Raw genomic sequence first — 25,690 nt, 5'->3', positions numbered from 1 at the left:
AAGACTCAAAGTTCTTACTATACAGGTCTTTCTCATTTTTGGTTAGTGTTATCCCAGGACATTTTATTTTGTTAGTTGCTATTGAAAAGGGTGATGTTTCTCTGATTTCTTTCTCAGCACATTTATCTTCTTTATATAGTAGGGCTACTAACTTTTGGTGTGTGTTAATCTTGTATTCCAACACTTTACTGAAGGTGTTTATCAGCTGTAGGAGTTCCCTGGTAGAGTTTTTGGGTAACTTATGTAAACTATCGTATAATCTGCAAATAGTGAAAGTTTGACTTCTTCCTTTCCAAATTTTATCCCCTTTATATCCTTTTGTTGTCTTGCTTCTCTAGCTAAAACTTCAAGTACAATATTGAAGTGATATGGAGAGAGTGGACAGCCTTGTCTTGTTCCTGATTTTAGAGGGATAGCCTTGATTTCAGCCATTTAGTTTCATGTTGGCTGTTGGTTTGCTTTTTATCATGTTTATGTATGTTCCAGGTATTCCTGATCTTTCCAAAAAGCTCAACAAAAAGACTGGAATTTATATATTTTAATATATTATATAACCCAGGAAAGGTAATCCTAGTCTGGTACAACAGGTCAAATGTCAGAAACACAGAGATACAGTTCAAGCATCAGAGACACAGTCTTATTGCTCTGTAGTGTGTGATTTCATTACCCTAGCACCAGCCATTTCATGCTCATTACAGCTAGAAAGCCACAAGAAAGACAAGAAGAACTGGTGCACATATCACATGGTTGATAGTAAATTTGCTGAAATTAGTCATATAGCCTCACTGAGCATTAAAGAGAGCCACAGAGTGCATTTATTTCTTAGTAGCACTGAATGTTGAGGAGAGTTATCACTATAGAAAACCAGGTGGGAACATTTAACAGTTGCTTACTCTTTCTGTCAATTTATTGATTTATTTGACACTAAGACAATGTATCATTTTAAAAATCAATAAATAAAAAACTTTAGAAGAGCAAAATGTGGACAATCTCAGAAACCATAATGGTAAAGACATCACAAATACCAAGGTACCCATGCTGTTGTGGAACATCAAAGTTAGTGTTGACTTTCTGGGTATACATTTTTTGTTTATATTATTTTCAACATTTTGAAGACACTAATAGCAGTAGATGCATTCTTTTGGCACTGATCATAAAAACATTTTATCAGGGTTAATTTTAGGGAGAACAAATGAGGCTGATGATGGAGCATATTCTCAAAATAGGGTCAGCAGTTTACAAGGTTTTCACTTATAACCAAGAAAAGGCCAAAAGAAAAATATTATTATGTATGTAAAAGATGCCTAATTTGTGTGCCCCCATGTAAAAAATGATTCAAAGACAAAATCTTTGTATATTTCCATATATTTCCAATATATATGTATTCCTGGGATACATGTGAACTGTAACAAATTAAATAATTTTAAAAAATGTGAAAAGATTGGCCAGGCACTGTTTGCACACGCCTTTAATCCCAACACTCGGGAGGCAGAGACAGGTGGTTCTCTGTGAGTTAGAGGCCAGCCTGGTCTACAGAATGAGTTCCAGGACATGCTCCAAAGAGAAAGAGAAACCCTGTCTCGAAAAAGAAAAAAAAAAGTGAAAAGATGAAAGATATGGGTCTGAAACCAATTTGTCAAAATTTGCTGAATTAGTTAATCAAAAAGAGGATTTGTTAAACAGTAATCATAGTGCCAAAGTTGTTTTGTAATGAAACAAAGTAATGATTTTGTAATGTATCAAAGTAATAAAACTACTTGCCAAATAACTTCTAATATGTGTGACACTCTAAATTTTACTTAAACTATGTCTTTTGTGTATTTGCTATTTTTGGCTTTGTACACGTGTTAACATTTCTTATCCATTTTTACATAGGAAGACAAAATGTCTAATGGAAACAGTAAAACCATAGCTTCTTAAAATCAATTACACTGTTGATGAATCTTAAGCTGCCTCCATAAAGCAAGAAACAGGAAATCATTTTCTTGGGAAGTTTAGTTACATTCATCTCAGTTTTGATCTGACAATGATGAAATAAGAGATGACAAGAAACTGGGTGATTAAGCACAATTCAATAACATGGTGCATCAATAATATATAAACTTTATTCCTGAGTTAATTTTTTCAAAGAATGAAATGGTATTTAGACTTTGTCAGTTAAGCTCTTTAAAGAATGAGTTCTTCTATTCCTGATGGAGGGATACTTTTTCAGCCCATACATGAAAGAGGGCCTAGGCCCTCCCCTAAATGAGGTGACAGACTTTGATGATCCCCCGTGGAAGGCTTCACTATCCTTGAGGCGTGGGTGAGGGGTGTGTTGGAGGGTTAGTGGGGGACATGAGAGGATGGGGGGTGAGGGAATGGGGGATTGATATGTAAAATAAAATTGTTTCTCAAATAAAAAAAAAAGAATGAGCTCTTGTTTTTAGGAAGCAAAGTTGACTGACATGAAGGTTTTTCTTCCATGTAGGAGGAGCCTTTTGTAATGGTCTCTGAAAATGTCTTGGGAAAACCGAAGAAATACCAGGGCTTCTCCATTGATGTTTTGGATGCCCTATCTAACTACCTGGGTTTTAACTATGAAATTTATGTTGCGCCAGACCACAAATATGGAAGCCCGCAGGAAGATGGGACTTGGAATGGATTGGTAGGAGAACTTGTTTTTAAGGTAAGAATTCATTTATCTCATTCCCCAAACTTCAGTAATAATCATTGAAAACTGTTTTCATAGGAAGAAGCTTCATGGAAAATATTTGATTGTGGTATTCAGTGAAAGAGACTCACCCAGTGCTATTTAATGAATGTTGTGAGGAGAAAACTGGGGATAGTGAAATAAAATTTAAGTATATCCTATAAGAGACGACTATAATTGAAGTCTTCTTTTTGTATTTTGGCAGTATATCTGTCACATTCTGATGATTTCCTTATAATTTTCTAGTATATGTAGTTCTTGGGAGCAGGCAGTCATTTGAGGAGCGTTTATAAGTATAGTTTTGCCTAATCTGGCCATCTCTTCTATATCAATTGCTACCCTCTGACACATTAGTTGTTAACATTCTGCTAGAACTTCAGTTCCCAATGGCTTTGTGAATTGAGGTGGATCCTCAATGACTATGTTAAATAACAGTAGCCCTAACCTGTACAGTATTCATTCCCAACATGTCATCACCCTTCAGTATATGTCTACTTTTTAACGAAGTAGCATGGAGAGAGAGGTAGACTGCACAAGACTAGAGAAACAAGGAGGTGAGGAAGTAAACTTTACACACACACACACACACACACACACACCACACACACACACTTGCTTGCAAGGATACACACATTATAGATGCATACATATATATGTTGTAGAAGGAAAAGATAATAGAAGGGTAATTGCTTTTCCAATTTTTTTCCTTTTAGATATATGGAGAATTGAATATGATTATAAGCCAATAGGAAAAAAGAAATAGGAATTTAACATAGAAACAGCAGTGAATGTGTAATAGACAGTCAGTAGAAATTAGTTTGAAAAATGGTTTTGGTGAGGGAAAGTTGTTACTTTCATACTGAAATATTATGATGAGTATGTGTGTCTTTAAAATACACAGGCAATAGTTGATAGATTGAGGAAGATCACAATGCTTCAATTTCTTGAGAAAAATAAGCCAAGAAGTGTGCTGACAGTGCTGGGAACAGGTGTTGCATAAGGGTCTATAGGACACCAAGGTGGGACACGCCTTTAATCCCAGAACTCTGGAGGCAAAGGCAGGAAAATATCTGTGAATTTAAGGTCAGCCTATTCTAAATAGTGGGTTCTAGATCATATGATGCTACACAGTGAGAATCTATCTCCAAATAAATAAATAATCAAATAAAAATAAATAGATAGATAAATAAATAAGTCCTGGGGAATAGTGAAAGACTGAACTAGTTATCAAGGGAATTGGAGATCATTGGTGCTGAGGATGGAGCTGTGTTTTTTCGTACTTTTTAAATCATAAAAGGGTCCCTTTGCTCATCTGGGATTAATTCCGTTATTAAATCTCATAATGTCTTAAAAATACTAAGATAATTAGAAAATATCAATCCCTTCCTTTCTTACTTTTCCACCTAAAAAATCTTTTATTTGTTCTGTTATCCTTGTGGCAACCCAAAGCTTTTACTTGAAACAGACACTAGCCATGGTTACCAGTGATTAATTTACTACAGTTTTAGCCTAAGGGAATCTTTAATTCCTCTCTAAACACAGCATCCACTTATGTGGAAAACAGTTACTCTGAAGATTAGCCAGAAAAATCTATTCAGGAATATACAAGGGAGGAAAATAAAGTTTGTCTCATTAGCCAATGCTGATAGATTGGTAAAACCTTCCCCAGGTTCGGTGCTTAAAACTATAATAAATTCAACACACCTTTTGCAAGTTGATTGACAGAGTTCGCTAATAGGTCAGATAGAGAGGTGGAAGAAAGACCAAAGGCAAAGCTTTTTGAATTATCTATCCAACCATGGAAGTAGAAAAAGACATAATTTGCTACCATTATCTTCCTAGATTCACTTGTAACTTTGCTCTAGCTGTCATTATTTATGCTTCACCTGCAGAGCTTCAATTATTATCATTCTCCTCATTCATCACTTGCTTCTTTGTTTATGCACATACATAGATACATATGTACATACATACATACATACATACATACATACATACATACATACATATGTACATACACTGCTTCTCTTTCTTTCCCCAGTCTATTTTTGCTTTCTTTGTACATATGTGTGTTTGTGTGTAGGTAACCAAATGTAGATTCTACTTATGGGGAAAAAGCATGTAATATTTTGTCTTCCTATCTCTTTATTACTTTCTTTTGTCCCCTTCACTCTCCCTTTAGATCTCAGTGATTCCCTCGTAATTTCTCTTCTGTTTCACATCCTGTGTGTCTATATGTATGTATGCAAATCTAAATTTTTTGTTATACTTATTTATTTGTGTGTGTGTGTGTGTGTGTGTGTGTGTGTGAGAGAGAGAGAGAGAGAGAGAGAGAGAGAGAGAGAGAGAGAGAGAGAGAGAGAGAGAGGACGTTTGTGCCACAGCACATGTAAAGAGTTCAAAAGGACAACTACTTTCGGAACTCAGTTTATTCCTTATAATGCATGGGTCCAGAGATTAAACTCAGGTTGTCAAGCTTGGTAGCAAATGCCTTTATGCAGTGAGCCAACTACTGGCAAAAATCTAAACCAAACCTCTGAATGTGAGAAAAATTTACTGTCTGAACTTGATTTATTTTCCTTGATATAAAGATTTCCAGTTCCATCCATTTTCTTCCAAATGCCATTATTTCTTCATCATGCCATTATTTCATTCTTCTTCATGATTAAGTGAAATTCTATTGCATGTGTGAACCTCATTTTCTTCATCCTTTCATCTATTGATGAACATCTAAGCTAATTTCATATCATAGCCATTGTGATATTGCAGGGGAAAATATCAATACAGTAATCTGAGTGACATAGTCACATCTCTGGGGAAAGACAGAATGGTGTTTCACTTAGCTTGGGGAAAATAATCTTTAAATTTCTCTGAATAATTTGCCCTACCAACTTGCCTTATGACCTCTTCTGCTTCTCTTATTCACTGTGCTCCAGAATATGATCTTTAATCTTCTCCCTTTAACAGAACCTACTCATACATCCACCTGTCTTCTCAGAATGCGCTGTTTGCAGATAGTCTTACTCTCACCTGATTTGCTTTCAGATTCTGCTTAAAAGTTGTCCACACCAAAACAGCAACTTCTAGGTTGTGATTCTCTCTTTACCCTTTCTGTTTTCCTGTTCTTTTTTAAAAAAAGACATTAAAAGTTTTTAAAATTATCTACCTGATCATCATACTATCACATATTAAGATGTGAGATAAATTTGAGATTTCCTATGTCTTGGGGTATTGTTAAGTCTCAATATGTAAGAGATAGGTGCAAGTTAAGTGATGTCTTCATACATTATATGACAGCAATATCCTGATTATAACTCAGTGGCTTTTTTCTACCAACTAATCATAGCCTACTATGTTGGACTTTATGTCTAAAAAATGTCCACCTTCATGTCAAGACTAAATATTTTTGCCCTTTTCTTCTACCATTTTAGGTATTTAACCTGTTCCAGTCAGTCATCCCTATCTCCCTGAAATTGACTTGAGAGGGATAATCCTGAGGAGGATAGGGGAAGCTAAGAAGAGTTATTTTGAATATTTTATGAATATGAGTAATAGAAGCCAAGTATCTGTCAAAATTGAAATCTTCTTAATTATTCCATAAATTAGAAACAACCATTCTTTCTATGATGTGGATAAAAACTAACAAGGCAATGAGAGTTTAAGAAGCTTGGTCAAAGTCAAACAGCTAATAAGAGGAAGGTCTAGGGTATGAGCCATTGTTTGACTCTAGAGCTGTGGATAGGCCTCCTTGGAGCCATCCATACAGAAAGTGAAATAAGTAATTTGATATAAGAGTCTGGAGTTCAGACAAGGGATCTGGAATGGACACACATTTGAGGCTCATCAGCATATAGATGAAATTTAGATTGCCCCTTTGCCTTTCTTTGCCCCATTTCTCTTCTATCTTCAATCTCCTCCACATCTTTGCTCGTTCCCACTGCTTGCAAAGGCATTCTCATCTCAAATATAACCTTTCTGTATTTCCTAAGTTAAATTAATTAGGTGTCTTTGGTTGCAAATGACAATCCAATTGAAGTGAAAAGATAATTTAATGGCTCACAAAGCTGAGCTGCCAGGGACCTGATCCAGGCACATTTCATCAGGCCTTGGAGTTGCTTTCTCTCTTGCAGCTCTGCTTTCTTGGTGTAGTCCCAGTTCTCAGGCAATCTCTCCTTTCTTGGAAACAAGGTGACCTTCTGCAGTGCCAGGCTTAGGTTTCAGCCTCTCATCTATCCCAGTACAAACATTAGCTTCCTTTTGCCAGTAGTTCTGATGCAGAACCTCAGCCTGAGTACACACTGGTTTTGACCATGAAATATTATGTCCAAGTGGAGACAGTGTTCCCAGTATCAAACAAGTACAGTGTGCCCATATCAGCCATGAGGTAGGGAGGGCTGAGTGACTCCATGTAAACCAAGTGAAGTAAAAATCTGCATTTCTGCCCAAGAAAAAGATTGCCTAACTGGAAGAAGGGGGAATGGTTAAGAGGCAAGCAAATACTGTCCTTTTTATGAGCAAAGACAATTATTGAAATTATAAAGAAGCTATCAATAGTTACATAGACACAAGGAAGCCGGAAGTAAATTAAAAGTTAAAATAAAGGTATTAATTACGTTACAAACAATAGGCTACAAAATATTTATGAGGTCAGGAGGAAAAACTGTCAGTGTCACTGCTTTGCATGTGTATGAAGAGGTTGTAAGATCCATAATGATGTTCTAAATCTACAGCAGAAAAACAATAACAGAATAAACTTATACTCACTCCACACCCCCTCAAAAAACAGATGGACAGGATATACCTAAAAGAAAATATATTGCAATGGAGTAGGGCATTTAATAATGCAACAGCACCACAGGCAGATGAAATGTGATTGCTTGGTGCTTTTATAAAGAAAAGGTGTAACTCATATCACACCTTTAGTTAGAATTAACTTTCTGCTGCACACATCGTTATGTAAAACATCACTTGACTTAAAGACAAGTTCAGTTCACATATGTGGCAATTCTGGCAATTAATATACATCAAAATTCAAAACTATAACTTGGCAGTGACTACACGGTAATTACTAATATGTGTATAGAACTGACTCTTGCTAACACAATCCTTTGCACTTTGTATCTATTAATACTTAGTATTCACAACTGAAGGGATAATTGCTACCTCAATGTTGCAGGTAATAAAATAGAGTGAAGGAGCTTTATATGGCCACATGACCACGTTGGGTGTCCGTGTGTTAAATTCAGGAAGTCTGTTTCCATAATCCAAATGTTAACTTAATCTTCCCACCAGTTAATTGAAGGAAGGGGGCCAGAATTTATGTAGTGATGTAAATACATGTATGTGGGGTCTGCAGAAGTTGCTCCTTCAGAGGACCTGGATTTGATTCTAGTATACACATGAAGGATATCTACCATCTGCAACTTCAGTCTTGGGAATCTTGTCTTGTGGTATATCAGACATGTACTTGATAGACATACAAGCAAACAAAACACCATTCTGAACAAGATAAAATGATAATAAAGAATTTAAATATGCTGTATGTATGTATGTAGGTAGGTAGGTAGGTATGCATGTATCAAAGGGTCATTTGAAAAGATGTGGTCTAGGTATGCTCACAAACAGAATCTGTGATGGGAGTGCTGACAACCATAGAAGACAAAATATGATTTTTTTTTCTGGGGTTAATTTTTTTCTGGGATTATCTGGGGTTGATAATTTAAGAAGAAAACTAAGGGCAGCTTAGGCAAGCTAAAGCTGAATGATATCTATATAAAGTGTGATAAAATGTAAAATGGATGCATGCATTTGACTTTTCAGAAAGGCAAAAACTGCTGGTTTATGATATATATATATATATATATATATATATGTGTGTGTGTGTGTGTGTGTGTGTGTGTGTGTGTGTGTGTGTGTATACAGATATATATTTAGATACAGATTTAGATAGAGAGATCTTACTTATTCCCACAGTCTTTCTTGTGAAAGGCAGAAGGCTGAGACGATGTTTACTTTCTATGCCAAGTACATCCAAATACTCTATGTTTACCCATTCATTTGCACACACTTCTGATTACATGTTATACTCTCGGCATCATGATTAGCAAGTACAAATAAATGTCAGATATTGTTCTGACTACATGAAGAGAAAATATAACTAAACAACAAAAACACAGTGTAACAAATGGCATAGGGTGTCATGACAACTTATAGGCCAGGGAGCAGCCCTGGCCTGGCAAGAGAACAGGTTTTCATGGAACAGGAACAATTATGCTGGGTATTCAAGATGAACAGGATGGTAAAAGGCAACAGCAGCCATAATTATATAAATGGATTTAGCAAATTTGAAAATCCAGACTTTGTTATTCAGTTGGTAAAAGTTACAAAGGGCTTTTACATACAACAAAAGTGTGATTTAATTCAGAATTTAAAAAGATAGGTTAGATAGGCTTGGGAAGGCAGTGGAATGAAGATAAGACTTTAAAAAAATAATACATTGGGAAATAAATGGATGTCTATGATAAAGTGACTGCAACAAATTAACAGAAAGACTGATTTGGGGGAAATTAGTTAATATGCTAAGATATAATTATTAGGAGTTGAAAACTCAGAGGAGTTAAAAGGAATGAACCATGCTCAGAAGTACAGGAAAAGTGCAATGGCCACATGACAACAGAACAATGGTTTAGAATAAAAACACACTGGGAAAGCATAGCCAAGAGACAGACTTTGACTGTGAACATGGTGACTCTCTTGTACCCAATGATCACCCCAGTGGAACAGTCTAGGTGTGGGCTCTTGATGGACATATAGAACACAAGCAGGTTATGCCTAGTACTAAAAGGAGCATATGAAAACACAATTAGAATGTTAGATTAAAGGGAGATAATGCACTGAGTTATTATTTAAGCCCCCAAGTAATTTCATCTCAGCAATGAGGACTGGTGGAATCGTTTCTGCTGCTGTGTAAAATACAGAGAAGAGGAAAAAAGGAATTTGCCTGTGAGGGATAGCTCAAACATCAGCAGTGTGCTGATCTGTCCTCTCCCCATCATCTGCACAGGCAGCATGGCTGTAATAGCTCTTGGCAAAGATGAGGCTTACCAGCCTCATAGTCAGGCTGTTCTTCAGGGAGGCACAGCAAACAGCCTCCTCATCACAGTGATCTAAGAAGTCCAGTTTGTGGTGACAGAATGCCCATAATTCCTGAATTTTAGAAAGAATTAGTGGCTGGAAAGAGGCTAGACATTTTTGTGTTAAAGGTAAGCACACACATCTCTGCATGCTTCCATGCCTTTTCCAGACTGCACTGTATCTGTGAAAATACCTGTATCCACCAAATTTTTGTCACTCACCAAGTCATAATCTGTCCCCATTCCACACTTGTACATGGCTGTCCAGCAATGGATGATGATGAACCTCCTGAAGTGTGATGTAGTTTTGCAAACAAAGTGTTTTACAAGAGAGGATTAGGAACAAGGTATTTTAAAAGAAAGAACTCCATATGGATACCTTAAATCAAACAGTTCCTAAGCTCTGTCTCTCACTTTTTTCTTTTTAACATAACAACCGCAGTTTCGCCTCCTTCCTCTCTTCCCAGTCCTAATCCCTCCCAGGTACTTCTCCTCTGTCTCTCTACCCCATCCACTCCTCCTCCATTTCTATTTAGAAAAGGGCAGGCCTCCCATGGATATCACCCAAACATGGCATATCAAGTTGCAGTAAGACTAAGCTTCTTGCCTTGTAGAAAGGCAACCCATTATGAGAAAGAAATAGGGTCCCAAAAGTCAGTAAAGGAGTGAGAGACAGCTCTTAATGTTAGGAGTCCCACAAGAGGACCAAGCTACACAGCTGTCACATATACACAGAGGGCTTAGGTCAGTCCAATGCAGGCTCACTGGTTGTTGGTTCAGTATCTGTGAATCCCTAAAACCTTAGGTTATTTGATTCTGTGGGATCACTTGAGATGTTCCTGAACCCCCTGACTCCTACAGCCTTTCCCCCTCCATAGTATTTCCCAAGCTCCACCTAATCTTGACTGTGGGTCTTTACATATGTTTACTTCAGTTGCTGAATGAAGCCTCTTGGATGACAATTGAGCTAAGCAATATGAGTATATAGAATATTGTTAGGCATCATTACATTGACCTTTCCTCCCTCCTATAGTGTTTGGTTCTATCTTAGGTTTCTGGGCCACCCAGCCTCAGGGTCCTGATGCTCAGGCAATGGCAGGGGTGGCCTCAAATCATGGCATGAATCTAAGGCTGAACCAATCATTGGTTTGCACTCCCACAATCTCTGTGTAACTCTTTATCACATAAGCTGGACAGACTGAAGGTCAAAGGTTATGTGGCTGGGTTGGTCATATGAGATGATCAGCTCAGGTGTTAATTTTTAAATCAGGCTAAGCACACTTTAATTGGTTGAGTTTCCTAGAGTGTACTAGATGTAGACATGAAAGGAGTTCAAATGGTGCCTATGGTAAGAGGTTTTGCAAATCTGAATATTAAATGTTTAACATCTGTCCATTGGGTACCTATAGAGCTGAAGCATATTTGTAATATAGCACATACACTGTGTGTGGAATGATAAGACTAAACATTTCCACAAATATTTGTTGTTGATAAGGAGGATTTAACACTAATGAACACAAAGGATGAGGAAACATCTCTGAAAGGATAAATTATATAGATGCAAATTACTTAGTGGATTGTTGTAGCAAAAATTTTCTGAATTTGCAGGTGATATTTAATTGGCACACATTACAAACATCAAAGAGAAATTCAATGAGATAAAGAACTTGAATCATTAAGCATATGATGTAATAGATGGCAAGCATAGGTAAGTGGTGGTAATAAGACTTGAAGCTAAAGACCATGAATGGGGTGTTTGCCAGTGGGAATATTGCTGTCTAGGAATGACTCTGATTTGAAAGACAGCTTACAGGCAAGGGCAAGCAAACCTTTGAGAAACTATGTGTGGAATTAAAAATACTTGGTAGGTTAAAGGTTATAAATTAGAAGACTACTGCATCAGTCAAATCCAAGGTGATATCAAGACCAGAGCTCAGATAAGAAAACCCTATAATGGGGTATGTATAAATCTTGACATCTATTGTCTCTGAAATGCCATCCATTATCTCAGCTTTCATCTATCTCCAGCCAGGGATCTGGGAAAAATGAATGGAAAAAAGAGTGCCCACGTATTATTCAACATAAATTTTAAAAGACATTCCAAACATGGAATTTTCTGTGATTGTGGGTCCATAATTGTAAGGTATAGTGTTTAGATTGCTTGATCGTTTTTCATTAGAATGTAAACTCCATGAAAATCACAGCTGAAGTGACAATGAAAATTACAAGTGTGTAGAAATGTGCCTCATGTGGAAGATGGCACAGTGCAGTTTTGCTTAGGAATGTCATTGATGTAATAGGGGTTTCATGTCTTATTTCTTTGGGTCTCGAGAGTGAAGAGAAATATAAACACGCACATGGGAAATTGAAATATTTCCTCACCTTATAGCAGTCTGTGTACAGACTCCTGAGGAAGGTTTGTTAGGTTTTGCATGCTAATTTTCAGAATGGATGTTTGGACATAGAGCCATTTCCTGAATTACTGGTGAGATTAACTCTGTCTTTCAATCCTGACTTCAGTTCAGACATCTGTGGTTCTGAGTCACAGGAATTTTGAGGTTTATTTAAGATTTGGTAATTCAGCTAGCCAGTGGTGGTGCTCACCTTTAATCCCAGCAATCATGAGGCAGAGGCCGGAGGATCGCTGAGAGTTCGAGGACAGCCTGGTCTACAGAGCTAGTTTGGGGACAGTCAGAACCATTATACAAAGGAACAGAAAAACAACAACAACAATGATAATTCTATAATGACAGGCTTTAAGTTTATTTCTCTGATTGAATGCAAATACAAAATGACCCAGGACTGTACTGTGTCAAGGTAGGCAGTGACCCACACTGACTGCAGAGGCTCCCCATGCACTGTGGGGTCATTTGAGTGGATTGCTCAGTCATTGTCCACATTACTGGATGTGGTGAGTGATCACTGGGGAGTGGCCCAAATCACTCACTTCTTACAGACACAGTCTCTGGGAGCCCTTTCTATTTTCACTTATGAGGAATTATATTTCCTTCCTCTGTACAGAACACTAAATATGTAGGATCCCAAGAAAATCTTAGAGTTTTTGAACTTTTTACTATAATTAAAGCAAAAATCCACTCAATCTAATCATTTGCCATTGGTTAGAATTTTATTGAAATACAAGCACTTCAGGCAGATACTGTTTTTGCACACTGTCTGCAAGTAGCTTTGATATGAACCATCAGAAAACAGAAAGTATCTGTACAAAAAAGAGTGATTTATGATTATCTCTTTCTTGAAGTTACAGCAATATCTCTTGATCGAAGAAATATGTTATGTTTAAGTTGTTTGTAATGCTATCAGATAATGCCTGAAATCTGACATCATATAAGTAATATGGAGTATTCTTCTTGCTCACCATTAATTTGCATTTATTAAGGCTTAAAGTGTTAACTGGAACTCTGAGGAATGTTTAACATGCAAGGTAGAGCTCCTCTTCTCTAAGAATCATATAGCTATATAGGAAATGGGGAGTGAAAGGGAGGAGGGGAAGGCTCCAAAATAATGCTACCACTTTCCTTCTATATATCTGTTTTCTCATAAACTCAATCAATCAAATGGTTCCATTATCATTTATAAGTTGGAAATATGTTTCTTCACTCAAGCCCTTCATTTCAACTACAGATATTTGCATTTCCTAATACTCACCCAGACTTTTCTGTGACATGTCTAAGGAGAACCTCAAACACTACATGTTCTAAGCTGAATATCTATGTTTTCCCTCTAACTTGCTCTGCCTCCATACTTCCCTATTACAGTGTTACAGTATAGGACAAATTCAGTCAAGTTGCTTAATCCAAAACTACTGATTTCTTTGGATCTCTCCTTTCTATAATACCTCACACATGATGTATCAACAATCAGCATTTGGCTGAAAACCTAGATTGAACCATAAATACCATCACTTGTCAGTACTCTACCACTATCCAAAATTCATCATTATTTTTTAGAATTATTTCCATAGCCTGATAGCACTGATGAAGCTATTGCCTTTTCCTTCAGTAACTATATTTAACAGAATGATCAAGTGGATTTGTTTAAACCATCGTTTCATACTCTCTAACTCTATGATGAATTGCATTGATTTGAATTCTTATATTGCCTCTAATACCTTATGTGCTCACTTGTTCATGTGTACACATCCCCAGTGCCTGTAAATATTTTCTCAGTCTGAGTATTCCTTAGAGATAAGTCAAGTTAAGAGAAGTAATGATTCAAATTAACAGAAATACCAAAGCATAAACAGAGAAATGAATAAATATTTGGGAAGTAATTTCTCTGAAAAGATAATATAGAAAATACAGAGCAATAAAGATGATGAGGTTTTTGAAACACCATAACATGGCCCATCCAATGCTTTGTTCATCTCTCCCCTTGGGCAGACAATTTGCCTTCTCAGAATTTCAGATTTGGCCTTGAGTGCTGAGTTGTGGGATCGCTCACATATGTTGAGTTGAGACCCAGATATGTGAGCTGAATATATTAGATCTCAACATACTAAACTTTAGGTTCTCCTATAGAAAATTGTGAAACTCGTGATTTCTTCCTAAGGGGAAAGGCTTTATTCCCTTCCTCTCAATTTTTTTATCAAATTTGGTCTTTTTAATCAAAATACTGATTTCTACAAAACTGCAAAGAATAAGGAGTTGACATACTTTTCTTTAGAAATATACTATGGGCAATAGTGTGAAATATGTGATTATAGAAGTCTAGTAACCACCTCTAAAAGTAATTATTATCATTGAGAAGATAAAATAGATATTATGAGATAAGCAAGCTATGGGAGGTAGTGAGAGACAGGGAAAAGGAGGACATGCTGTCAACTGAGGGAAGTATCTAAGCCAATTGAAAACACATTTAAAAATTGGAAACATGTATTTTTCAGTATGTGAATTTAGACTGGAGGAGAAAACCTGATATGAAAACTAGGGGAAAACTCCTCCAAGGATAGCAAGTGACATAGTATGCTAGAGCAGGCATGAGTCTTGCTGACAAGAGCTAGAAGACTGGAAGGCATATTCTTGAGAGCAAATTCTTCAGGTAGATGAAGAACACTCAAAACCAACTAGTACTAATGTTCTTGTTATTTATCATGGTGTCAGAGATGAAACAGTTATTGAAATAGAGGAAAACATTGACATTTAGATATGTAGGTATGATACACATTTCCAAATACCTATTGATCATAATAAGCATATGAAAAATGAAATTTTCTAAAAATGCTTCAAGAATAAAATGATTAAATTAGTCAGAGCACCTTCATACTCAACAGATAACCTTTTGAATAGTTATGTGCTATCCTTCTACATGCTGAAAGATGAAGAATAAAAAGAGTGGATGCTTAAAACTCAGCCATCTTTACAAAGACCATAGTTTGATGTTGACTGTATGCTGTTGCTCACATAGTCAATATTTATTGAAGAAAAGGAAATAGGCATACATAACTATGTGCATGTAAAAATAGACATCTACAGGGACTTGCACTGATCTTAAAGCAGTAATTCCACATGAAGAAATGCAATGAAAGACTGCTGGTGTCCTTCAATATGGGTCACCTCTTTTTTTTTCTTTTATTTTTCCTTTTCCTTTCTTTTATTTTTTAGACTGCCAGATCGCTTGCCTAAAATATGTATTTCCCAGCAAGCCTCTGGGACATTTATTTCCTAGAAAGACTCTTCCTCATTTTGATCCTCTTCTTTTATTCTATCTGGAATGTCAGTAAATGGCTGGATCTCATGCAACAATCTCACAGTGAGAGATTGGAACTGTATGCTGAAGGAGAACAGTTTATCCACAATTCTGAAACAATGAGGTGATATTTGGGGAGAGACAGGGAGGCTAGTGGGTATTATGCTGACTTGGAGATTGCCTACCTGGGTGGGCAGCTCCTGATTCTTCTTTGTAACATTAGGTAAATGACTTAATCTGACTGCCTTTTGTTACTTGCAAGATTGAGGCATTAATAGGTTGTTTGTGACAGTATATAATGACTCATATAATGTTTGTGACAGTAAATTGAAATGATAATTGAAAACTAGTAGTGAGTACTATGTGAGTGTTAAATGATACTAATAGCTGCATTAACAAGATAGGACCTATTTATCTACAGTACTTCAAAATTAGGTTAATTGCCTTACCATGTACTAACTGTGACCATATTAATTCTGTCCTTTCAATGAGTTCACAAATGCCCTGCATATCAATGTAAGAGGAAATATATTTTAATATTATTAAGCATGACTTAATGTCAGAATAAGAATTACTTTAACAACGCTTCCATTAGTTCAGCTTAGAGATTTATTCATTTCCAGAAGTATATTTGAAAATTAATGCTAAGTGTGTTAAGCATTTTAATTTAAAATAATCTGTAACAATGTGATATTAAAACATGTCTATTTGTCTTTCAAATAGCTACATAAAATCCCGACTTTGAGAAAATTAAAAAAAGATCCATTCCATAATTTGATCCATTTTCTCCACTATGTGCCTTTCTAAGTTCATTTGGGTAATATGATTTACATCCCATAGTTCTTTGGAACGTTATATTGGAAGTTGAATTCTGAATTTACACTATTGTTACATGCACATATTACTAAGCATCAAACAATCATGTAATATGAATAATAATTTTACATAAAAGTTCCAAAATGAAAACTGTGCTACCACTTAGACGCCACTGGCTACAAAATGACAGACCTGAAATGGTCCACATAGTTTGTTCCTCAGTGGTATACTTTCAATCCAAGATATCAAAAGAGAAAACTCATATGCCCTTAAAAACTACTATCATAGACAGGCTGATGCTTAAACATGCTCAGTTACACATCATGCGGCAAACGTGTTCTTCCCTCCCTTCTTCTTCCTCTTTCCCTCCCTCCCTCCCTCCCTCCCTCCCTCCCTCCCTCTTTCTCCAACTTCCTTCCCTCTTCTTCCTTTCGAGGAACCTTATTTGCTTTTTCTGCATGAGTCTTTAGTTGAGGAGCAATGGATATCAAATAATGCCCATAGTCACTACTAAGAATAAAACTGAACTAGAAAATATCATTCTTGTGAAAAGAAGGGGGAAACACATACTTTCTGCAACTCAGTGGGCTGAATATGTGCAAAACCCTTTGGAAACTTTCTTGTTTCTTCTTTATATAATGACAATAATAGTAAGGTAGGACTGTCAGGGGAAGTTTTAAGACTAAAACTTACAATTGGCTGTTTGGAAGAGTCCAAACTCCTGATTAAGCTGAGTGGTATCTTGGGGAAATTAATACATTCCTTTCCAGTGATGAATGAATTTTTATAAATGTTATTTACAAAATTAAGAAAAGAATGTTCTTTGATTTGAATTTGGCATATTCTAAATTCTATAAGGTATATGTTTATTTTTTAGAGAAAAGAGTATACAAATACAAAACCTGCTTTTTCTTCAAAGCCAATTGAAAAGGACTTAGGAGACCCTTATGTTTTCCTGGGGTCTCATTTGAAAGTACTTGCAAACTGTATTTGATCTTTAGCATAATATCCTAACAAATCAAATGATCTGGACTCCAGATTAATTTGTGTGCACATGTATGCAGAGTCAGTGAGTTTTCAGGAGCTCAGATCAGCTGTCTCTGTGGGTACCCTGTCCATGTATAACATTTAAGAAGCCATACCCTTGTTTTTTGAGACAGTTGCTGAACTCTAGTTCTCTAGCTACTGTTCCAATGGCTTTTCTTACTGAGCTGTACCTTCAGTTCCCCCAAAGTCACTTTTAAAAAACAAATAATCAGAACACATATGTAAACCCAGGATATGGCTCAGACTATGTGCCAGTTATTTGGGATCCTGTGATGGCCACAGTATCACATTGAAGAACAAACTATGAAGATTTGTTCCTGTGACAATTTATTTCTGATTAAGTTTGGAGGAAAAGGTTTTTAAATTGTATTAAATTTAATCTTCTAAGATTTCCAGTTGTGTTTCTTTTTAGTAATACCCCATGTGCTATGTGCTGCTCATTATCCACTTTTTATGACTTGAAAGAATGCTAACTTTGTATCTCCTTTCAAAGAAATTGTTTTAACAGTGTAATTAGTTAGGATAGTTTTGAGAATATTTTTATTCTCAAATATACTTTTAATGCTACTCTTAATCAAATTTTGAAAACATCATTTTACATTAAATGTTAGACATAATGATATTTCATCATACATGAGGAGATTCTTAGTGACTTTGGAAAAACTATAAAAAATATAAACACTAGAAAACCTAGAAATATACTTCAAATATCCAAGTAATTATTCAAGTTAATAAGTTTTATCATTGCTATGAAACTTTGTCAATTTTTATTTTGTCCTTTCGTTTGATTCTTTAAAATATTCCTCTACCTGGATGTGTCATTATATGCCTGTGTGCCTAGCACTTAATTTTCAGCACTGGACAGAGGGAGGAAGGAAGTGGATTGTCTGGGCTACATAGTTAGCCTATCTGCAAAAGATAAGGAGGAGGAAAAGTAAGGGAAAACTACTGTTCACCAGGAAGGTTGATGAGCAAAATGATTATAGAAGGCAAAGAATGGGTAATAGACACCAGGTGTGTGTGTGTGTGTGTGTGTGTGTGTGTGTGTGTATGTGTGTGTGTGTGTGTGTACTCACTCATATTTCTGCCTGTTGGAAGTTGTAGTCTAACAGAGGAATAGCATGTTATTAAAAGTCATATAAATATCTGAAAATTATAACTTTTCTAAAAGTCAGCTGTGTAGGCAACTGCTATTATAAATACAGTTACTGTCCTAGTCAAAAAGGCATGGAAAGCTTACCTTGTGAGAAGCCCAGATGTGAATTTTCTTGAAGAAGTTTCAGGAGACATTTCAGACCATAGAAGCAGCCTCAGAAAGATGTTTGGTGAAAACAGGTCAGTGTGACTCTGCTCTGATGAGTGTCTAGAATTGTCCCTCAAAACACATGTAACTCCTATTATAGATGGAATCCTCTTCCTAGGACAAGGCAAACCCACTGAAACCATTAAAGTTTGATGTAGCAGTCAAATTTTCTCTGAAGAATGAGACGCTCACTTGTGATATGAAGAGGAAGAAGAATGGGTTTCAGACAGACTTGTGGAGAGCTGGGGCACAGAACAGTGACAAGAGTGGACAGGGGTATATTTATAAAAGAAAATCAATAATGACAGATTAAAATGGGACATAAGGAGAAAATAATGAGGCTACAAAAATTACTACTATGTCAAAATGTGTCACACATTGAAACACTAGACATCTGGCCAGAATTTAAGTGGTCTGTCATGAGTATGGGCAAGGCCATATCAGATCTGAGGTAAAATTGAGTTATTTAGTAGAAACGTAAATTATAGTAGTGAATATTCAGTCTAGACTCTGAAAACCAAGTAAGAAGCAATATCACTGTCAAATATTGTCAAGAGGACTTTTCAGAGAAGCTGTGAATCACATGCAATTTGACTTGGAAGTATAAAGATTTCACAGTGCCACTTCCATGACTGGGTTTCCAGTTATACAATACACCAGAGTCTTCTCAGTATTTGTAGACATAGAGACAAATCTTCAGATTGACTTGACATTAAAAAGAAAAGAGGAAAAGCACATTTATGAACTATCAGAGGTTGTAAGAAATTGGGGGAAAGACCTTTTTTTATATTTGTGAGAAAAATTTAAGAATTTTCAAATACAAAATGTATAGCTTATATGATATAAGATAGATTTTTAGCCTCTAAAATGATAAGAGTTGGCAGAGTTTTCCAGTGAAAGCTGACATTAGACAGGAAGGAGGGCATCTCTCCATTTGTAAATAGGGCTAAAAGAACAGACTGTGGGTAACCAGAAGTGTAGAACCATAAGTCAGTGTTCAATCCAATATCATATTTCCCATGCTCATTATATCACAAGGTAGATATCATCTTCTGAGAGTTTCTGGGTAGTGCAGAAAGACCAAAGGTTTCATGTTGTTAAATATTTGAATAGTTATTGTATAAAGCAGATAAATGGGTTGACCAAATTGACACATGAAAAAGGTAAGACTTAATAAAGAGTGAGTTATTGTCACTGATTATTTCTGACTGTGTTTCTAGATATTCAGGATGTTTGGGATTTTCATTCTGAATAAGTGATTTTTGAGTCTTTTACTGTGCAGTGTAGTATCTAGTATATAAATAAGGAACAATGACACAGATATCCACCAGACATCTGCTGTACCACTAATTCGGAAAAAGTCAATGAGCAACTCCCCAGGAAGACCAAACAAAATTTAGAGACTCAAGCAAGGAGTGTGTGTGTGTGTGTGTGTGTGTGTGTGTGTCAGTCAGTGTCTGTGTGTCTGTGTGTGTGTGTCTGTGGTTTTAGATGTGTCTGTCAGTTGAAATAGAAATGTCATCATAATTATGACTTGCTTTCCTAGGGAGCTTGAATATTCACCCAAGCATAGAATACACATATCATGAAATTCAATGAAAATTTAGGAATTTCTTTATATATCCATGCAGATAATTTCCATATTTATTAAAAGTGTAGTCCATATTAAAATTGCTTCATATACAAATAAATACATGCATAAATAAGCCATATACATTGTTATTTAGGTTTTAGATGTAATTATAATTAAAATATCAGTATTGGGTCAGCAAGGTGGCCCAATAGGTAATGGTGCTTGTCTCCAAGCCTGATGACCTCAATTTGATCCATGGAAACCTACATGGTGGAAAGTGAGAACTGACTGCAACAAGTTGTGCTTTGACCTTCATATGTATGCATTAGTAAACACACACACACACACACACACACACCACACACACACACACACACACACACACACACACACACAACACACACACATACACACACACACACACACACACCACACACACACCACACACACACACACACACACACACACACACACATACACACACACACACACACACACACACACACACACAATACAACCATTACTTTACCTAGAATATGTTAAAACTTTTATCATTTCAGAGAATTGATTTATTGATGTTGATTTAGCATTCCAAGTGGCATCTTACTTTTCTTATGTCCCTTTTTTATTTGGTACCTAAAAGTTGTAAATGCATTTCTATCTCCTTGAAAAAAAACAATAAAAAATAAATAATACAGCTAGAAAATGGTCAGCATGCATAGTATTGATATTTATATTTGTCTGGAGAGGGCTTCTTACTGCTTTAATCACTGACACAGATCATTATTTTAAGCAAGATGCCACTTTATTTAAATATGATTTCCCATATCACAGAATTTAAATGTGAAGTTATTTGTTCAGTGCTTTACTGCAATTCTGTAATGTGTCTTAAATAATTAGGATAGCATGAACTGTTATGATGTCTATCACTGAGAACCTATGGGAACATGCTGAGAATAGGAATTATGATTTCAAGAAGTGTCTGTCTCCATGGACATTAATTATCTATTGACAACTATACAACTATACAAGTATAAGACTATACAACAGAAGCATGGTGTAGGCTCTTGGTATATTACATTATAAATCAACCCTAACAAGTTTAGAGCCCTAAATATAATGTTTATGCATAGAAATTTAAACAAAAGATGACATCAGTTGCAGTTTTAAGGAGCTTGCCTGTGAGTTTACATGCTAATAAAACTGTGAATGTCTTGGAAACATTTTCTTAGAAATTTTTTAATATGTTTTACTTTGCTAGTGTGTTAATGATGGCTTTGATAGAATGAAGTAAGGAGAAAACAGACAATTTATTGAGGTTTATCTGTGTTTGAGGCATTCCTGACTGATTTCACATGCACTGGCAATATGAGCTAGGTAATTTGTTTAACTCTATTGGGGCAAGATTTGCAATAAGATATGCAAAATTCACATAAGCTTGTCTATAAGAAGTCTCTGCAGTATGTTCAGTTTATATAAAGAGGCTTAAGATGATGCCTGAGGCATCATTGTTTTTCTCCCTCAAGGCAAACTGAAATGCCAGAAACCAAATTGTTTTTACACTATTAATGTATTCTTTTCTCCTTCAATTTCTCAGAGAGCTGACATTGGGATTTCTGCTTTAACCATTACTCCAGACCGAGAGAATGTTGTTGATTTTACAACACGCTACATGGACTATTCAGTGGGGGTTCTACTTCGAAGGGCAGAAAAGACAGTGGATATGTTTGCCTGTCTTGCACCATTTGATCTGTCTCTTTGGGCCTGCATTGCTGGCACAGTGCTTCTTGTGGGACTACTGGTCTACCTCTTGAACTGGCTTAATCCTCCACGATTGCAAATGGGATCAATGACATCAACTACACTCTACAACTCCATGTGGTTTGTGTATGGATCCTTTGTTCAGCAAGGTAAGAAGAAAGAATGCATTTTACTATCATGAAGGAAGGAAAATGATGTTTCAGATATTCAGTTAAATGATTTTATATATAGCATCAATAAGAGCTCTTACAGATCCTCACAGCAGTGCTCAGAAGATAACATTTCCTACTGTCTTTTAGTAAATCTCATGCATAGCAGGCTTCCAGTAATAATGGCTGCTTGTCTTTTGATGTAAATTCAGTTTCATCAGCAAAGGCAAGACTGGGTGTCAGTGGTAAGATTCACAGGGTACCTCAAGGTCAGTTTTTCTTCTCAAACTCTGACTTGCTGACAAATAGCTCTACTGGCGTGAAACTACTTGCAACAAGAGAAAATACTCTTCAATTATTTATATGTATAGGAGAAGTTAGGACTTGTTCTTTGTTCAAATGTATTTTCTTTTTTCCAAATATTCATTAGCAGTATGAAGAAATTGCTTGAAATATGTCTACAATGGGAAATATGATTAATGGTTCCTTTAATACATAATCTTTAGCAATGAAGCTTCCTTACAACTTTATTATTTCCAGAAGAATGCTTTGTTATATCCAGTCTACCCTCTTCTTTACGAATCTCTAATTCACCATATGATTCCCCTGTTTCAGAATAGCCTATCTTTTACATGATCAATTAGAGGCTCCTGCTAATGTAGAAAATTGGAGAACAAGGATTGCCATCTGGCCAATTCAACACAGACACTGAACACAATAAAGACAAGTGATAACTAACACATAATTGACTAGAGAGTAAAGTAAGTATAGAGAGCCATGGAGAGTCAGGATCATGGTGGTATTGAATTAATGGAACCAGTGAAACTTGAGTAACCACATAGTAGTTGATAGTAAAAAAAGATAAGGAAAAGAGACTAAATAAATCTTTTCAGTGGTGGCTGTCAGAAGCCACTAGAATGATTCAAAGGGAAAATCAAAAGTGTAGTAGCATGCATACCTTGAATATTTCAGTGAACTGGGTTTGGTTGGTTATTGGTTGCTTGTTAATTTTGTTGAAGAAGAAAATCAAATTTTTGCCAACCTTAATTTTGAATCAAAGGCTTTTCTTGGCTCCATAGTATCGCAAGACTCTGAAGACAACTCAGTTCAGAGGTTGAAATACTTTGTGCATTCCACTCATGTGTCAACTTCCATGGCTGATTTCAGCTGTGTTTTTTCAGTGGAAGCCAATAGTACTCAGGTTTCTCTTTGTGAGCCTCTCCACACTTCTGTCTACCTGGAACATTTGGTCTTACAGCATCATGGTTGGTTTCTCCATAGGAAAAATCACACAAAGTGGGAAATTCTATGGTCTCTCTTGTTAAGTCCCTCCTTCAGAAAATTTCCTTAATAGGTGTAACATAGGAATTTTATGGGAATTAAAATTATGGTGTTTTTAAATACATTAAACTGTACTAAAATAAATATTTGTTAAATAAAAAAATAAATCTGTCTGAGCTATGGATATGTTATTGGCAAGGCAATGGATGAAATCAGAAACTCTGGGATAACCTAGAAAAAAACCACACAAGGATCATTAAAAGTGAAATAAAGAATAAGAGTACAAAGTATGAGCAAGCAAAAGTAGCAAAAGTATTGATAAGATTACAAACAACAGTGGAAATATCAACATGAACAGTTTTGATGGATATTCATAAAACTGAGCACCAGAAACTAATTTTTAAAAAGTTAATAGTAGGGGAATAGTCACCACTACGTATATTCATATTTCTGATGTTAAAAGTTGGTGAAAGACCCCAAAGCAGATTAATAAATGTCAAATGAACTTTCTGTAACAACTAATAGATTCAATTGGAGAAAATGTAAATGAGCTACATATCAAAGTTAGTTGTCAATACTTAGGAAGAATGACTAGCCTGATGACAGACATGCGCAGAACTGAAAGAAAGAAGAGATAACATATCTGGATATAGCTAACCTGTTTCACTGCACCTCCTCCTTTTCCAGTAGTGCTGTCTGTGCATAGTTCAACTAACCATGGAACATGCCAGTAACTCACAATCTTCAAGGGTCACCCTTAAACTTCCCATTTGTTTGTCTATTCAATAGCCCATTCTCTGGATTGGCAAGATGTAACAGAAAATCTACCATGCCAAGTACATTTGAATTGTTTTAGATGAACCTTAAACTATTTTTTCCAAAATATATCACCAGCCACTTGAACAGACAATCTTAAAAACACCCCAATTTCTTCCTTTATTTCTATCTCCTATTAACCAAATCTGTCAAATTTTCTTCATAAATATTTAGAATGGAGTAATTAGACCAACTTCATTTCTTCTCTGAAGCCTAGGCACCTCTTAGCAGCTCTTCCTTTTTCTGACCTTCCTGTGAAATCACACACGTGCATGTGTTTGTGTTTATATATGTGTGTGTGTGTGTGTGTGTGTGTGTGTGTGTGTGTGTGTGTGTGTATCAATTAAGTATATATAAAAGCTGACCACATTTCCCCTCTTCACATACTCCCTCAACTTCTCAATAATCTCTGCATGCAGATCTGAGCTAATATTACAGCACCTAAGTGCCATCCAGGAATCCATTCTTATCTACTGATGCTGAAACATCACAGTAAATGGACAGTTACTCTAAGCTGTGTAGTTCCTTTAGCTCAGGTGAGTCTAGCTGTTTTGTCTCTGCTTTTGTTGCTATTTTCCCAAATCCTGAAGTACTTCTGATGTTATCCTGCCCAGTCTTCACTTCCATCCTCTGTTCTGACTTGGTAAGCTCCTCCTCACTCTTTAAGTCTTATCTTAATGTCCCTACTTTCAAGAAGCTTTTTCAGGCTAAGTTGCCATCTTACATTTTTTAAAAGACAGACATATTTCAGTAGTTAAGAAGTACATGCAAAGAAAATAACTTTCTTTTTTTTATTTATCATCACCATGGTAATTTTTTGCTGTTTGATAAAATTTATTATACAAATTGCAAATGAATAAAAACAATGTATACCAAAACCAACCAGATCCAAAGTATATGCAACTTAATGGACTTATACACAGTTAAAAACTGTATTTCAAAGTAGATATTGTTTCCATGCAAAATAGTACTCTGTTTACTTCCTTAGTCCCTTTGCCCACAACTCAGTGTCTTTTACATATGAAGCAGTTAATAAACATACACTGAGAAGTCAAAAAGCTAAAATTTTACATGATGAAACACAAAGTTAAGAGTAATCCTCTGCTTATAAATTTGCAATCTGAAGAAAAGTCACTGAAATTGTCCCCAGTGACCATAAATCATCAAACAAATGGAGAGATTTATGAATTAGATCTCCAATATTGTAGAAATATTTTTGATAATGTTGACCAGAGTATGCATTGGCTTTCTGAATTCTTTCTTTGATTGACAAAAAAAAAGCAAGTTAAGTTTTGGAGCACAAGCAAACAAAAAGAAAAGAGCTACCTGAATGGTCACCATGATTTTCTAGTTCTATAGCAATTAAAGGGATATCAACAATTACACATACATTAAGCATGTCTCTATCCCAAC

The 25,690-nt window shown here is 35.9% G+C and overlaps 1 protein-coding gene across 3 annotated transcripts in view; it reads left to right on the top strand.

Annotated features, from left to right (window-relative positions):
- The window catches only part of Grid2 (glutamate ionotropic receptor delta type subunit 2), a 1,393,268-nt gene that overhangs the window by 1,014,127 nt on the left and 353,451 nt on the right, over positions 1 to 25,690 (top strand). For all 3 annotated transcript variants that reach the window (XM_035448865.1, XM_035448866.1, XM_035448864.1), the window contains 2 exons: positions 2,471 to 2,668; positions 21,868 to 22,180. In XM_035448865.1, coding sequence (XP_035304756.1) covers positions 2,471 to 2,668; positions 21,868 to 22,180 — 511 coding nt within the window. The remainder of the gene's footprint in view (positions 1 to 2,470; positions 2,669 to 21,867; positions 22,181 to 25,690) is intronic.

Source organism: Cricetulus griseus, chromosome 8, assembly GCF_003668045.3.
Source record: "Cricetulus griseus strain 17A/GY chromosome 8, alternate assembly CriGri-PICRH-1.0, whole genome shotgun sequence".
NCBI classification, from domain to species: domain Eukaryota; kingdom Metazoa; phylum Chordata; class Mammalia; order Rodentia; family Cricetidae; genus Cricetulus; species Cricetulus griseus.
Note: the sequence above shows the minus strand (reverse complement) of the source record. Positions and strands in the feature narration are given on the sequence as shown.